The following is a 15,886-nucleotide window of genomic DNA, read 5'->3' as shown; positions in this document are numbered from 1 at the left end:
TTTACTTCTAATTGCATCTTTTCCCTGAGAGTAATAAATAAAACAATATATTTGCAGTTAAACCATGTTAATATCTTCTTTCTTTTCCCTCTACATACACTTATGTCTAATATTCTATGATTTGTAGGCAATTGACTGGGGAGAGTTTTGATTTCAAATGTTATTTCTAACAATAATAATCATCCAAGGGTTTAAAATTCATTTGCTGAAATGAGGTGCAGTAATGTTCTGTGGCAAAAGATCCCATTACGGGTGACCCATAGGAAATGTGTTAATTAGTTATAAGTTTCTGGGAGACAGTTGTTCTGGTTTTTGGGGTTTTTTTTCTGGTTTTTTTTTGTTTTGTTTTGCCTTTTTTTTTTCTTTGTTTTTTTTAGTTTTTTTTTGTTTTTCTTTTTAGTATCCCATTATCCCATTAAATTAGTTATTTAATGTCATATGTACATGACCCATAGGTGAATGAAGTAATTTACTTTCTGTTTACAGTGTTCCATGTTAAGATTGTCCTTTTTCAGAATATAAAACCTGATAGAGTATTTCTGTGATAATTATATGAATTTTCATCTGTGCTGTTCTGTATTCATACAAGACATGACCATTTGAACAGCTTTCCGAATTATGCTCTTCATTCTGAGCTTGGCAAATTCATATGAAGGGGTGGTATAATGCTGAGAGCAAAATGTAAAGCATAAGTGCTCTCTCTATAGGTATTTGTGAGTTGGCCTATCATTTGAAATCTAAGATCCTTTAAATGTATAAGGATTTCACCCTTTATCTTCACAAATACACATGTACAAATTAGGTTGGTTTGTTTGTTTTTTGGTTTTTTATTTTATTTTTATTTTTTTTAAGAAGTAGACTATTTAAAAACTTAATCTATTTTACTGGTTAGCAGCTTTAGGAAATGTAGGTTATTTTAAAAATATTATTTCTTTAGATGGATTTTTGTTATCTATGTATCAAATCTACCCTTAAAAGGATTGGATTTGAAAAGGTGAGGTAAAAATCTGCACTGCACTCTGTGCCATTGTTTGCAAAGGGAGATGGCTGTAAAAGAGCAGGTACTCAGTGCATTTGACAAATGAAGACAAGGATGAGATTATATCATCTCGTAGAGCATGATAAGGAGAGTTTCCTTATAGTATTAGAAAGGAAAACTACTATTTTTTTTTCTCTTCACTTTAGTGAATTGCAGATTTGAGCTATTAAAATTTCTCTTCACTGAATGAAAAATTGGAAACTGAGAGCCTTTAGTGCAGAGCTGCTGTAATGCGTGAATGTTTTTTCACAGTGTGTACTCTTAGTTCTTCCTGCAGATTCTGAGAGGTAATGGCTTGTCAGTGTCTGTTATCCTAAAACTCCAAAGTGGTTGAGCAGCTGTGTGTTCGGTGTGCAGTTTTAACAGTGGTGTTAATTGCTTAATTGACATCAAATATTCGTGATTCAGTAAAATACCAGGCTGTTAGGAAAGCCTGCCTCTATCCGTGTAAAGTACTTCTGTGTGGAGGAGTGGAGTCACAGCCTGGGTGAACAGGGCTATAGCTGATGCTGAGAACTTTTTGCTGTCAAATCTGTGGTTTGAGTGCACTATTCCTTTTAATCAAAAAGCATTTAGAAAAAAAGTAGAAGAAAATACTGTTCAGCAAAATGTACTTAGAGCCTGGCCTGGGCAGATTGAGTTTTCAGCTGTAGTGAGTGCATATTAACTTAGTGCTTGAGTAGTGTTTGTGTTTATATTATTTGGAGAGAAAATATAATATTGAACCAAAGGTTGTTGCTGGTAATTATGCCTGAGTTAATAGTTCCAGTAGAGACTCAGGAAATATCATTTAGTGTTTCCACTTATTTCAAAGTCATATGTTACATCTCTTTACTAAAAATACGTGGAAAGACTTGGAATCTTTCAAAGTCAGTTACTTTTCCAATAACTACCACTAGAATCTTTCTATAATCCTTTTGCTGTCACCCATTGAGTACCAAGCCCCTTGTCTTTTCAGGCAATACATTTGTTTAAATTAAATCTAGGTAAAAATTACCAGAGTAGCATGAAGGTGAATCTCAAGCTAGTTTCAGTTGGATTTTTCTAAATCAGAAAAAAATATCTGCAGAAATACTTAAACTCTTAAGGTAAAATCCTGTTAACTGTCTCTGTCTCTGTGCTTTAGTCTTTTGCTGGTCTTTGCTTTCATGGTTGCTGACACTGCTTGAAAGAGTAAAAGTATGTAACATTTCATTGATGTGCCAATAAAACTAGGTCTCAGTACATTGAGCTTTACACTATAAATAGAAGCAGATAATGCTAAGGTATATTTATGGTTTCTTGGATGTATTCTTAATGGGCTTAAGCAATGGAACTTTAAAAAAGTGAATGTAGTTCATTGTTTTGGCAGCAGCATCCGACTGCTGTTTTCAGTGACTCTGTCATTCTGTAATACCAGAACACTAAAAGAACTATCAGGTCAGGGTGTTTGGCTTTGGAGATTGGCATTACAAGACATTCAGTTTCTGTAGTTTGATTTCTCTATGTGACCCATGTCCTGGCTTACAGTGCTGTTCTTCTAAAAGTATCTTTTTCTGCTTCGCACAAGTGAGTTGCCTTGTTGCTGTATTGAACAGTATATGTGACTTTGTGCATTGCAGTTCTATTTGACTGGCAGAGAGCCTTACTCTTCCATGTTTAGTTTTTTCACTTAAACTGTGAGTGGTTTGGAGGTTTGAAGATGTTAAATTAGGTTGGTAAAGTGCATTTATTTTCTATAACCTATTAACATAGTGAAAAGTATGCTAGCAGATAGTTTAAGTTATATATGGTTTGTAGTATGTATATATATATATATAGTAAATTTATCAATTTGTGATAAAACCAGGTCAAATTAAACTAATAGAAGACATTGTCTTCATTTTGTATCAATGCTTAAAGTAATGTCTTGCTTTAGGGATAGAAATTTGAGTGGTTGGTTGACACAGTATTCCAGGGCTATCAGATCTGTGAATACTGGCAGTAATGGTGGGAGAGTGCTGTTTAGAGCTCTGTCTTCCCAGGTTTAAAGGTGAATTCAGAGGCCTTTAACTGAGTTGTGATAAAAACTCAGTGTATACAGTGAAACTTTAAAAAATACTTTTTTTTTTAACTAAGGGCATTGTCAAACTGTCTTGGGCTGGTTTATAATAATTGAGAAATTGTCAAGCTGTGCCTGTGTAGAGAGAAGTAGAAGCTGAGGGATTTCTTCTTGGTATTCAAAGTTTGTGTGGCATTCCTGTTAGCCCTTTATGTAATCATCTCTGAACTTAGACACTTTACTTATCAGAGGTAATCTTTGTGTTGCTTTTGTCTGGAATGTCCTTCCTAATGAAAAACGAAAAATGTTGTACAGTTTGATCTATTATACAGGAATATCTCACATTCCCTTACATTCCTGGGAGTATTGGATGCTGCTAGTGTCGGTAGATGATTTGTGTGCATTGTACATTTAGTGCACAGACAAGATATGAAAGGATTGTGTACTGATAAAATGGTGAAAGTTAGCATGTTTCATTATTGCCATAGAAGTAAGATGGAATATGGAAACATAGGCATGCTTTACTTCCTTCCAAAAGAAGTAGTGTTTTGGCTTGCTCAAAAAATGTTGCCTGGGCTTCAGAAGTGGGCTGGCTGAATGTCACTTTACTTTTTGACAAGTCCACTTGATAAGGGAGAAGTTGTCTGACTGGAAAATCAATGGAATTTTTATACTGACCCGTGTCCTAGTTTCAGGTCTGTGCTAGATATGGCATGGGAGAAATGTTGTGTTTGCACTCCATCTGAACCAGGGGCAGTTACAGGGCTTAGCCTAAGCCTTGACTGGGCCATCAATGTGTTTTATGAGGGGCTATCATTTTTACATCCTTTGTAAGCAGCTTTTTATAATGTATTAAGTGACTCTTTCCAGTTATTGGAAGTTGAATAACACATAAAAAAGAGTGGGGTTAACTTTTGATTTTAGCTTTATGCCTAGTATTGCAGTTTTGTCCTTTGGTATCTTCTGAACATAATGCCTTCATTTTTCTGTCGTGTAAGAATTAAGTAAGGATTTTGGGTCCTTTGTATCTGCTTCTAGTATCTACTTCTGGGATGGCAGAAGTTGCTTTTCTTTAATCCTTCTACTTCACTCTAGATTTTACTTGATGACTTCTACTCAGCTATTTCGTGGTTAATAGTCTGAGTCCAATAGGTTTTCTTTCTGTATTTTTGGTGTTCTTTCCTCAAGAAGGTCATGCACATCACAGAGATAATTGTTTTATTAGCCTTAACTGCTCCAAATCTGCAGAGTATTGCAAGACTTCTATTCTATTCCCAATAAATTATGTAGAAAGTGATCTTTGGCTGTGTTGCTCTTACGGGCAGTGGAAAAATCACATAGGCGTGCATTGATGAAGAAAATGTTAGGGTGAATGTTTAAGTTTGAGAACTAAGTTTTGTTTTAGGCTTACTAACCAAGTGTGTACTAGTAAAGTAAATGGACCTATAACTGTAGACATTAAGACTAGCTAGAAAAGAAGGTACCTTGTCTCTATGATTAAGTTCTGTCAAGAACTGCACCAGTGCATCTAGCTGCTTTGGAGGATGCTGCTGTGTAAACTACCAAAATCACCTTCTTTGTTTGGGGTTAGTTTGCTTAGTGTCAGTCTGACAGTTCACCTATAGAGGCAGAGGCACCAGTGCTCAGAAGCACTTTCTGGACATATTTAATGTGCTAAATAAATGTTGCTGTTGCAGATGCAGAAAAGAAGCTGCCCTCTAATAAACTTAATGAAAGCAGGTGTGAAAGTGCATCACTGCAACATAAAGCAGAGGTTTTGAGTTTAAATTAAAGCATATTTAAATTATTCCAGATTTGACTAGGAGATGATGCTGAAGTTGCTGATGCCTGAGCTTCTCCAAGTGTTAGGAATGTGTTCTGTACTTCAAAAATGTTTTTCATAAAGTAGGTGTCTGTAGACTGTTGGCTAAGGGATGGTCATTTTATAATCCATGTCCTCCCAAAAAATTAACTTCTAAACTAAAAAAATTGGTTATTTTGGTTTTGTATAAATACTTTTGTACAGTGATTTGTATGTTTTTACAGTTACTAGAACACAGAAATAGTAATTTTTGGGGAAGCTGTAGCTATGGTGGGGTTTGTGAATGTGAAAATTTGGCATACCTACTATTTTTTTTCTATAGCTTTCACAGATGAGGAGGTGCTCTGGGTTGACATAGCTGAGGTCTTTTCCTGGCAACCTAAGTATCTAAGTTTATTATCTATTAAAATATTTTAATTCACACAGATTTTTGTCAGAGTAACAGAGAGAAATACTTACTAAATACCTAATTTGACTGAGAGTCTTAAACCATTTGCCCTTTTTTCAGTTATAAACAAAAATTCAGAATAGTGATATTTTCATGGATGTTCATTGCATTGTGGGAAAATGCAGTTAAGGCAGAGTTTTGACATTTGACTTGGCTTTAGGTGTTTTGGTGATCTTGAGCTGATACTCACTTGAAAAAAGTGTGAGGGGTCATGTGCTGGTGGCTGTGTATGTGTTTATGGTCAGGCATGTGATTAGTTAATTCAAAGTGTGACTCATGTTACTGCAGAAATACTGAGTGACCTGACACAGTAACTCTTTTTTCCCCTGTAGTGTGCTGGAGAAGAGAACTGGGTGGACAGTCGGACTATTTATGTTGGGCATCGTGAACCACCTCCAGGCGCTGAAGCATACATTCCACAGAGATTCCCAGATAATAGAATAGTCTCATCAAAGGTACCAGTATTTTCTTTCATTTATTTAGATAAATAAGCTGAAGTTTTTCTTTGTTTATTTCTTTCAAGATTTTTCCTAAGCTTCCTGTATATTTTTCCTTTCTGCAACCAGCAAAGGTAAAATGAAGAAATCTCATACTTCTAGAGAAACCAGTTGCTAAGTTGCCTCTAAAATGAACAGAAATAGAATAATTTCTTCCATGTTTACTGTAATACCTAGTATAGCAGTCTTTGAGTAGTAATGAGCTTTTCAACAAAGAAAAAGGAAATTTTCATTTGAGGCAGTCATGGAGTAAATAAAATCTTCCTAAAGAAAGACAGTATCCTTTGTACTCAAAAGTACTAGAAATAATTTGTTGAGCACTTGGATTCATCATACTCTCTCCACCATAAATGTCATTTCCTTCAAAAGCTCCTGCTGTTTCTGTGGGATTTTTTTCAACAGTCTTTTTCACATGAAAGTGCATCTACACTTAGTCAAGGAGGCTGTTCAGAAACCTTCCAGTTGTCCCTTACCTCAATTAGTAAGTTTAAGCTCCAGCAGCTTTTCATGAGCAGTTGGGATGTTGGTACTCTCTAGCTGGCTTTCTTTAGCCAAAGGTTTTTACTGCAGTGGCATAGAAATTTCAATGCTTGCAGGTGATGTATGGCTAACAACTCCCAAGTTTGCAATATACTTAAATTTGAAACTTCACGAGCTCACATCTTCAGCTAATATGAAATTATCAATTCAAAATAATATCTCCTTTACTTGGAATTTCTTTTTAATAGTGTCTCAAATCCCCAGCCATTTTAAGTGCCTTGGTAGCATTGTGTTCTCAAGGAACTGAGCAATTACCCTCATGGACCTGAACACTTGCCAGCCATTAACATAATGAAAGCCAGACTTTTCACAAATGTGTGAGTTTTCATTTGAGATTTTCTGTTAACTACCTTCTTACCATACTTTATTCAAAGAAAGTGTACTAAGAAGCAGTGTAGTATTCAGGCATCTTTAACTAGATAGAATGCTTGAAAGGTAAGGTAAAGTACAGATGAAGTACAGTCAGACTGGTACAATGAGAAATCCTGTACTGTACACATTGATTTGTATTGTCTTTTGAATTATGGAAGAGTAAACACACTTAATGCAAATTTTTGTACTCCTGTCACATTTTTCCTATTTTTTAAAATATCATCTGAGATGTATGTAAATAAAGACATTGAAGTTACTGTTGATACTTTCTTGAAATATAAACATCCTGTTCAACTATATTTTGACATCTTTTTGTGATTATCAGGTTAGTGGAAGTTGCTTTGCTATGGCAGAGCAAGGTTTTAAAGTATAATTAAACGTTCATTGAACTATGGAATCCCTGTCAGCAATTAGTAAATATGTATTACTTCAACGAGTTCAGGACAGAGACTTCACCATATTTTTATTTGGATATCAAGCATATTCAGTTAAATATTTTAAATGTTAAACTATTTAGCTGTGAACTGTATCTGCAAATAACCTTTCATAAACAAGAAGTATTAGTGGAAATACATACATTTTATATATACATGTTGTTTCTCAGTTTTTCTGTTTATTAGCTAAACTTATGTCATTTAAAAAATAAAATATGGATTGTCTTTGTGGAAGTAGATACAGTGGTGATATTTCAGGAGGGAGCAGAGTTCACGTAAATGCTTTATAATATTGAACAATTCCTTAGACTGCTGAAAGCTGTTTTGATGACTGTTGTCTGTATATGTCTTTCCATGCTGTCCCTTTCAAGTAAACTCTGTTATTCCCATGCTCCACCCCAAACAGCCTGAATAAAGCACCACTGTGACTTGACTAACATTCACTCTGGTTCTGTAAGGTGCTGCCTCTTACCCTTTCACCTGTCCTTGTCCATTGCTTGTTGATGAACCCTCTGGAGGGGGCACCTATTACAACGTAGGGAACACAGGTATTAATTTCCTACTAAATGCTCAAATGTGCAGAATTAAAATGGCAAATCCATGTTACCTCAGCCATGAAGGTTACTTCCTTCATCTTTCATCAGTGAGACAGACAGTAACTTTCAGCTGGGCTTTTATAGGTGTTTAGTGCTTATGTAAGAAGGTATATGATTGCTCTTCAAGGATGAGGAACTCTAAACTTCCAAGTACAGACTTTACCAATTTACAACAAACTGATTTTCTAAAAAGGATAGTTGAAAAGCATGAGGAAATGTCATCAGTTAATCTATCTGTATGCTTCTTTACTCAAAAATGTCATGTCATAATGTCCTGAAAAAGACATCAGTTTGTAGTGATATGAACCTCAGACTATTCTGGTCCATCCAAAGGTACACTTTGCTGTGCTTCACCAGAGGCTTCCTGGTGTCAGCAAGGTAATACTTTGATTCAAGTGCAGAGGGATATTTCATGCACATTGCAGTGTCACTGTGGAATGTGGTTAATGCTCTGTTTTCTTAATGATATATCCCTGATTGTAACAGGGACAGGCTTTGGCTAGACAAAAGTGTTCTAGTGGTTTGATGCATTAATTCAAATATAATAATATATTGCAGGAGGTGTATGTTAGAGTAGTAAAAGACAAAAACTCATGTCTTTTGGATTGTGTATGCAGTTCCTTTTAAGTTGTAGAGACAGTGACCTTTGTAACATGTATCCTTTTGTTGATTTAACTTTTAGCTACTTCAGCTGCCTTGGGTGCTGGCCTTTGAAGTGGCTGTTATGTGCCCTTGATTGAATTCATCACATGACAGTGCTGCAGCATGGAAAAATATCAGCTGCTAGAAAAACTCCACTGTTTCGAATGTAGAAGAAAGAAGTAATTGAATTGGCAGGGAGGTTGCTTGCTTTTTTCTGAAAAAAAATTATACCCATTTTGATACTATTTACTTTTTGGTAGAACTTACAGATTAAGAGGAATCTAAGTTAAACTAGGCTGCCATACTGGCTACCAAAACTTGGTGAGAAACAACCTCTTTTCCTTCTTAAACAGGATTTTACTTTTTGAGACCTGATAAATTATAAAGTAACTTTTTAGTACAAAACTTCCTTAAGGTTCAGGCTTCATATTATTGTGCTGGAAATATGATTTTGTATTTAGTAGTCTTTAATGCATTTCTCCTGTGAATTCCTTCAATACCTTTGAAGCCCATGTAAATTCTCAGAACAAAGAACAGTTCAACTGTTTGTCAAAATAAACAATGAGCCTTCATTTTAAAACTTCCTGCTAATTTGAGTTCATATTCCAAATCCTTGAATCTGACCATGATTGTTATCCCCATTTATGATCTTGTTTCTGTTGGTGGTCTTCCACCATATTCCTTTCCAGGAGGAAAAGCCTTATCCTGTTCAATAATTGTTTGTGCTCCATGCCTTTGGTCAGGTTTGGTCTGTACCTTTTCCCAAACCAGTGGTATCATATACGGATTGTTCAATACATGGCAAACTATGGATTCATACAGTGGCATGATGATGTTTTTAGTTTGTTATTAATTTAATATTTTTCAATTTCCAAATTCCCTTTTCCTGACATTAATCTAATATCTTTATAGAATTTTTATGATTTGAGGAGCTCATTTGTTGACAAAATAGAAATTTGCAATTCTTATTCTACCTGAATCAATGAATTGTAGATTGGTTGGATGTGTACATTTCTATTGAACAGAGGGAAAAATAGTACTGAAAATAAAATCCCTTTTGAGGGCAGCAACACAATTCATAGGAATGTGTTTAATTACAGTTGCTTATGGTTTTGGTGAAAAAAAACACCTAAAGACTCATAAAGAAAGAACACAAGAAAGAGCAAAAAATTTTAAAAATTCCTGGATAGGAGTAGCCTGTTTAATGAGAACCAAGAGACTTTCCTGTCTTGTCAGAGACACCTGGCAAAGTTAGAAAATCCACAAAAATAGTCTGGTCTTCTGTTATCTGCCTATTTCTTTAGGACTTTTCATCAAATACTGATCCAAACATTGGTTTCTGTGATAGTGGCCTGAGACAACAATGCTGTGTTGGAATCCTATACATTGGAAGGGAAACCTTAGCTACCTTAAGTGGTAATCTGATTGAGATGACTCACAATTAATCACAGTGACTAACAGTTTAATATAGTTAAGTAATTCTGACATGTTTCAGCAGATGTTGAAATACTCCTTTCAGCAGAAATGCATGCCCTTGTGCTGTACCTCTTCCCTGCAGCACTTGCTTATAGTGCTCTTATAAACACACAATGACTGGATCTGCTCTCATTTCTCATTTTGTTACCACATTTAGAAGAAATGGTAATACTGAAGCTTAAGGAAATACTAAACCACCTCTATCAAGATGAGCCACTCGGAACCCAGCAGAGACCTAGCCTGTCCCACACTTTCCAAAGTGATGCTTTACAAATAGAAGGCTTGTCTGGCCTCTCTAGGGCCATGACATAGCAGTTTCAAGATGAAGAGTTCAAACACAGCCCTGAGCAATGACATTTGAATGTCAGAAAAGCATCCAAAGCTCACAATGGGAAGAGGCATGGTCATGTGTTTGTGAAGCCAATAAATAATTGTGTAGCATATCCTGGGGGGCACAGAGGGTGGTGGGACAGAAAAGTGTATGGGACAGGGACTAATGAAGGGCGTGTTGTTGTGTGTGCCTTTACACACACACAGCTGCTCTGAATGCAGCTGTAACACAGAGCTCTCCATTTCTGTCTGTGTAATCCCCTGATTCCCAGCCACACTGGGGGAAGCAGGAGGTCAGATCTGATGCTGCAAGGGCTGAAGAGTCAGGTGTGCCCAGCCCTGCCATAGACTGAATGGGGCAGGAACTGTTAGAGATGAAAAGAGTAAATGGACTTGGCTGGCAGTAAAGCTTAAATGCTTCTGCATCAACTGGACTCTCAAAGGGACCAGCTCAGGGATTTCAGTACCTAAAAGGGGATGGGAGTGCATGAGTGTGCACTTCTTCCAGGCACAATAATGCAATTTCCTTCTTGGGATAACTGTCAGTGCCTAGAGAGAGCAAGGAAAAGCTCTTCTTTGCTCTTGATGATCCTGCTCAGCATGGGATTTCCAGGCCAGAGGCTCTTTGCAACCTCCCTTGTGCTCCCAGGAGAAGCCATTTACCTTTCCCATGGCTCAGTCCAGGATTATTAGTGATATTTTATCTTCTGCTGGTACTACCCCTAACAGAGCCTTTAAAGTTTTTTGTATCAGTGTGGAGTCTTTATGTAGCAAAGCTACGTAAGAGAAGCTGAAGAAGGAAGGAACAACAGGTCCAAACCTAACGCCAGGTGTAATTCTTTTCTCTTTACAAGTGGGAAAATGAAGCTTGCTTACTCTCACATGCTTTTTCTTCTGTTTTCCTAGTATTCTCTGTGACTTGTGTCTTTAGTCTGTTAGCCTTACTGTCAAGTTGTTTTTTTCTTTTCTAAAATCATAATTGTGCAATTACAGATTCTGGGGGATTTCTTTGTCAGAGGACTTCCTGGAGTTAATAGCCTCTATTTGATAAGACTGAGATTTGCTGAGCAGGGACTACTAAAGATAGACTTGTTTATAATAGAAGTCCTGTTTTTATCAGCAACCTTTTTAAAGAAATCCTATGCCAAAATAGGTATGTTCATCAAATGTACCTTTGGTTCTAACTTTCCCAAATCAGTTTCATTTAACTTTGTCTGAACATACTGGTGGTTATTATTCACTTGTAAAAGCCCTGCATGTAGCAGAGCTCTCACTGATCCCTGTGTTATGAGTGGCCTTGTGATGTGGAGAAACAGGAGTCCCTCCCTCAGTGGGGTGATAAACACTGTGCAGATGGTGCATGTGTTAATACTTCTGTTAAAATATTGTTGGCTCTTTCTACATTCATTCCAAATTATCATAAATACACCACATCACTTTTTAAAATGTTCCAATTCTGTTGAGTAGCATATAAGCAAGGAAGTATGAATTTTTTTGCTTTGAGTCAGTCTTGATATTAGTTTAGTACTAATTAGTTTAATAGATGAGCTCTGCTATAAACTTCATGAGTGCTTTTAAGCAAGTCACTTGAGTTAGACAAGGCATACTCTTAATTCACTTGTGATTTCAGGTAATTATTGATTTCCTGGTTTTTTATACCCTTGGCTACAGTTTTCTCTACCAGTTCTCTATAAGGATAGACAAATCGTGTTTCAAAAAAGTAATATATTTATAAATAAAGCTACCTTTAAAGAAACTGTGAAACTTTTATCAGACCTTTTACAGCTATTCTATTGAAGAGGGCTACCAATATGTATATAAGATATATAATATTTGTTGTTTTAATAGCATAATATTATGTAAGGTGGTGTTACACATATTGTTATGTCCAGTACCTAAAAGGACACTACAAAAAAGCTGGAAAGGGACTTTTTACAAGGGTGTTAAGTGAAAGTACAAGAAAGGAGGACTTGAAGCTGAAAGAAGGTTGCTTTAGATTTACCTTGAGGATGGTGAGACACTGGAACAGGAGCAGAGAAGTTGTAGATGCTGCATCTCTGGAAGTGATCAAGGTTGGTTTGGATAGGGCTCCTGGTCTGGTGGAAAGTGTCCCTGCCTATGGCAGGGAGGTTGGCACTAGATGCTTGAGAAGATCTCAAATGTCCTTTTCTATCTAAACTGTTCCATGATATGCACACATGCCTGCAATCTAGTTTTTAAACTGCAGCTTTAAGAATGCATTGTTTCTTGGTAGTTGATATAAAAATGTGTACATTAAAAATACTGAAGTCACCATGGGCACGAATGACTCTCTATGCTACCCTGATTTTATTATCATCAGGATGGACTTTGTTTTGCAGAAGGGATGAAAATTGTCATAGGAAGATGTCTACAAACCAGGATTAAACCAATATGGTAGATGTTTTTGTTTTAATAGTTTTAAGCATTTACAAGAAAAAGTCAAAAAGATTGAGTGAAAAGAATGAAATCAAAGTGTGTTAGGAGAGAGGTGGGAACTGTTTAAAACAAATAATCTGTAAGAAATCAAGATGTTGACAAAACTCAGTGTGAAGTGCTTTTCCTTACAGCTTCAGCTTTTGATGTTAAATGATTACTTATGAAACTCTCCTTTTTCTTGAGAAAATATTTGCCTCTTGTGTTGGAAAGAGAAGCTTGAAACCAAAATAGCTTGAAGCCAAAATTCTGGCATGCAGATACCAAATGAAAAGGTCAAAATACAGTGTCAAGAATGCTATTTTACATTTTTGAATTTGTGTGACTGGCTGTTAGGAGGTGTTGTAGCTGTAGTTGAAAGCAAGGTGCTGTCAGTAAAGAGCAAGATGGAGCCAGAGGCATGGGCATGAAAACTATGGACGTGCTCCTGAGTGCAGAAATACACCAGCTCTGCAGGTACTACTGCATCTATAAAATGGAGGGAAATCTATTTGAATTATGCTGTTTTTCACACCAGATTGATCTTACAGCCTCTTGCACAGTGCTTCAGATGCATCTGTTGGCACCATGTGTTCTACTTTTGGCTGAATGCATAACTACTACTGCTGGGTGTCTGATGTGTTGCTTCCTGTATGCAAAAAGCACCTGTGTGCTCTGGCCTCTAGGTCTTTGGTAGCACTTGGAAAAGATCAATTAAGCCATCTCCAACTTGAAAGCTTGTCTAGATAGTGTGTGACTCTTTGGATAAACTTATATAATTTAAGTGAATTATAGTGAAAAAAAAGGTAGTTAAATATACACAAGCTACTTTTCAGGAGTTTACAGAGAGCATGACTAGAAATTATCTGAAGAGGAGAGATGATATAATTAGCTCTCGGCACAATAATCCAATAGATTTAATATTATCAGTTTTAATGATCTTCCTTTAAAATTTTTTGTTTTGTTCCTGCCTAGATAGGGTAGAGAAACTGTCTTGAATGCAGCAGACATGAGATAAATCTTGTTCTGAGTGGCAGCCCCTCTGTTGCTTCTCTGGGAGATGATTATGTTGATTAAACATTACTTGCCCATTTGTAGGTACTGCTCTGAGCTACTGATGGCTTGGGTAGGGGAAAGTCTAGACATCTTAGTGTCCTTTCTTGCCTAAATTGCACAAATTATTACTTCTCTGTTGAAGATTAATGAGCAGAATAAAGACATACTTAGAATGCCTGAAACCCAGAGTCATAAAGTGCTAAAAATTTGTCAGATTAAAAATTAAGTTTTAAGAAGTAGTCTGTGTTAAAGAAGCATCCATTTTAGGAAGCACTTCTCAACCATAAAAGTGGTTTCTTCCCATGTTATTCACTTTTATTCACCTAAGAGAGTTGCTGATCAAAGGTGGAGCTGTGGTAGACCACAGCTTGGCAGGGAAAGCAGTGAACTAGGGGTTGGACTATATGGAGGATTGGATACTAAGGGTAAAGGTGAACAACCTTTTTATGGATTGTTGTTTTAATTGATTTCCTTGCTTCCTCAATCAGTTATTTTAAATATCTAGTCCAAAAATAAAATGCTATTACCAGACATTTAGTCAGATAACCCTCTAGGAGATTTAAAGTGGAAGTTATTACATGAGAGATGACATTTTTATTTAATGAATGGTGATTTGGGGGGCTTGTATAAATCCTCAAATTTCTAGTGGTCAGAACACTTCTTTGCCATGGAAAAAATATAATTTCTATCAAAAGAGCAAAACATAAAAATGGAAACAAATGTTTTTCTCTTTTCTTTCCCAACAGGCAGAGATTCTTAAAAAAAAGGGGTAGAATTAGAAAACAAAGATGACTTACCTGATATGATGAAAATATGCAATTATTGTCATTGAATGGAATCCATATGGTCATCTATCATAATAGCAGTTTTGAATGATCAGCATTGTTGTGGAAGGAAAAATAATCAAGTCTAACTCGTTCTCTTTGAAAATTCCATGTAGCTGGATAATGGGTAGTGCAAACTGCATTCCTGTCTGATGAAAAGTGTTCTGATTGCAAGACTAGAACACTTGATTTTCTAGCTGTTGCGTGTCTGCCCGCCTGAGTTTTGGCTTGCTCTTGATTTAATACAGAACTAGCTATTATGCAGGATTAAGTGGTAACTTAGGGCATATTTAGGATAAATGCTCATTTTTGGCACACTATGGTAGGAGAACATTCCTTTCCTATGTCTTACACATGTTCAGACTTTAACTCCCAAGAAGTAAAAATATTTCTTTATATAATAGAGTTTCATATACATTTAAACTATATTTCTCATGGATTCTTTTTGTCTTCAGATATTACAGGAGTACTTTCCTTCTGGAGCTCTGTCTGTCTTTGCCTTCAGGGCCAAATTCAGAAGATGTCTAGGTCATGGAGTAATTTGGTTATCAGCAAGTATAAGTGCAATCTGCCAGGAGGAGACAAGGCACATTTGTAACAGAGCAAATAAATTAGGATAAGCTTCTTAGCCCATCTTGTTTGAAATGAAAGTTTTATTGGAGTTGTCATTTTATTATGTGTCAAAGGATAATTTGGATAATAAGGTGATGCAGTGCTAGTTTTCTCAAACCATTTTTCAAACCTTTTCACAGAATTTTAGCTGACAGTTTTTACATGTGTTCCAATAAATAATCCTTACAATGTTTTTCTGGAGCTACAGAGTGAACTGTGTGAAAAGACTGTACTTGAACCTGCTGCAGGGCAAAGGATGAGGATTAGATTATTTTAAGGTTCTTTATCACTTTTACATGACTTCTTAAATTTGAAGTTTTTACATTTTCTGTTTGCAGCTTTATGTACTGTTTCTTATGTCATTTTGCAACACTTGTGGTAATTGGTAACATCAGTACAGAAATATGCAGCACTTACTCTTATTCACCACTGTAGTTTATCTTGGGGAGCGTTTTTGTGTCCCTGCCAAGGAAAAAAAGAGATGCTGACAGCTTTTATTTGGTTGTCTTGCTATTACTTAATTACATCTTAGTGCCACCTATCTCAAGTCATGAACACAACATAAAAGTGAATTTAAAGTGCTCTTTGAAATTACTGAAGTGCTTTTAAAATCCGTTAATGGCTTTAAATAAATGATTCCATAACTAATTAACTCTGGACACTAACTATGGACAAGTATTGTTGCTAGTTAAAAATTATTACAGTCCCTAGTACAAAAATTATCACAGTTCAGAAAAAAACTATA

The 15,886-nt window shown here is 36.1% G+C and overlaps 1 protein-coding gene across 2 annotated transcripts in view; it reads left to right on the top strand.

Annotated features, from left to right (window-relative positions):
• Positions 1-15,886, top strand: part of ATP11A (ATPase phospholipid transporting 11A) — a 115,963-nt gene that overhangs the window by 51,059 nt on the left and 49,018 nt on the right. For both annotated transcript variants that reach the window (XM_056490628.1, XM_056490637.1), the window contains exon 2: positions 5,662-5,784. In XM_056490628.1, the coding sequence (XP_056346603.1) occupies positions 5,662-5,784 (123 nt within the window). The remainder of the gene's footprint in view (positions 1-5,661; positions 5,785-15,886) is intronic.

The sequence above is a fragment of the Oenanthe melanoleuca genome, chromosome 1 (assembly GCF_029582105.1).
Source record: "Oenanthe melanoleuca isolate GR-GAL-2019-014 chromosome 1, OMel1.0, whole genome shotgun sequence".
Lineage (NCBI taxonomy): Eukaryota > Metazoa > Chordata > Aves > Passeriformes > Muscicapidae > Oenanthe > Oenanthe melanoleuca.
This window is presented reverse-complemented; position numbering and strand designations above follow the sequence as displayed.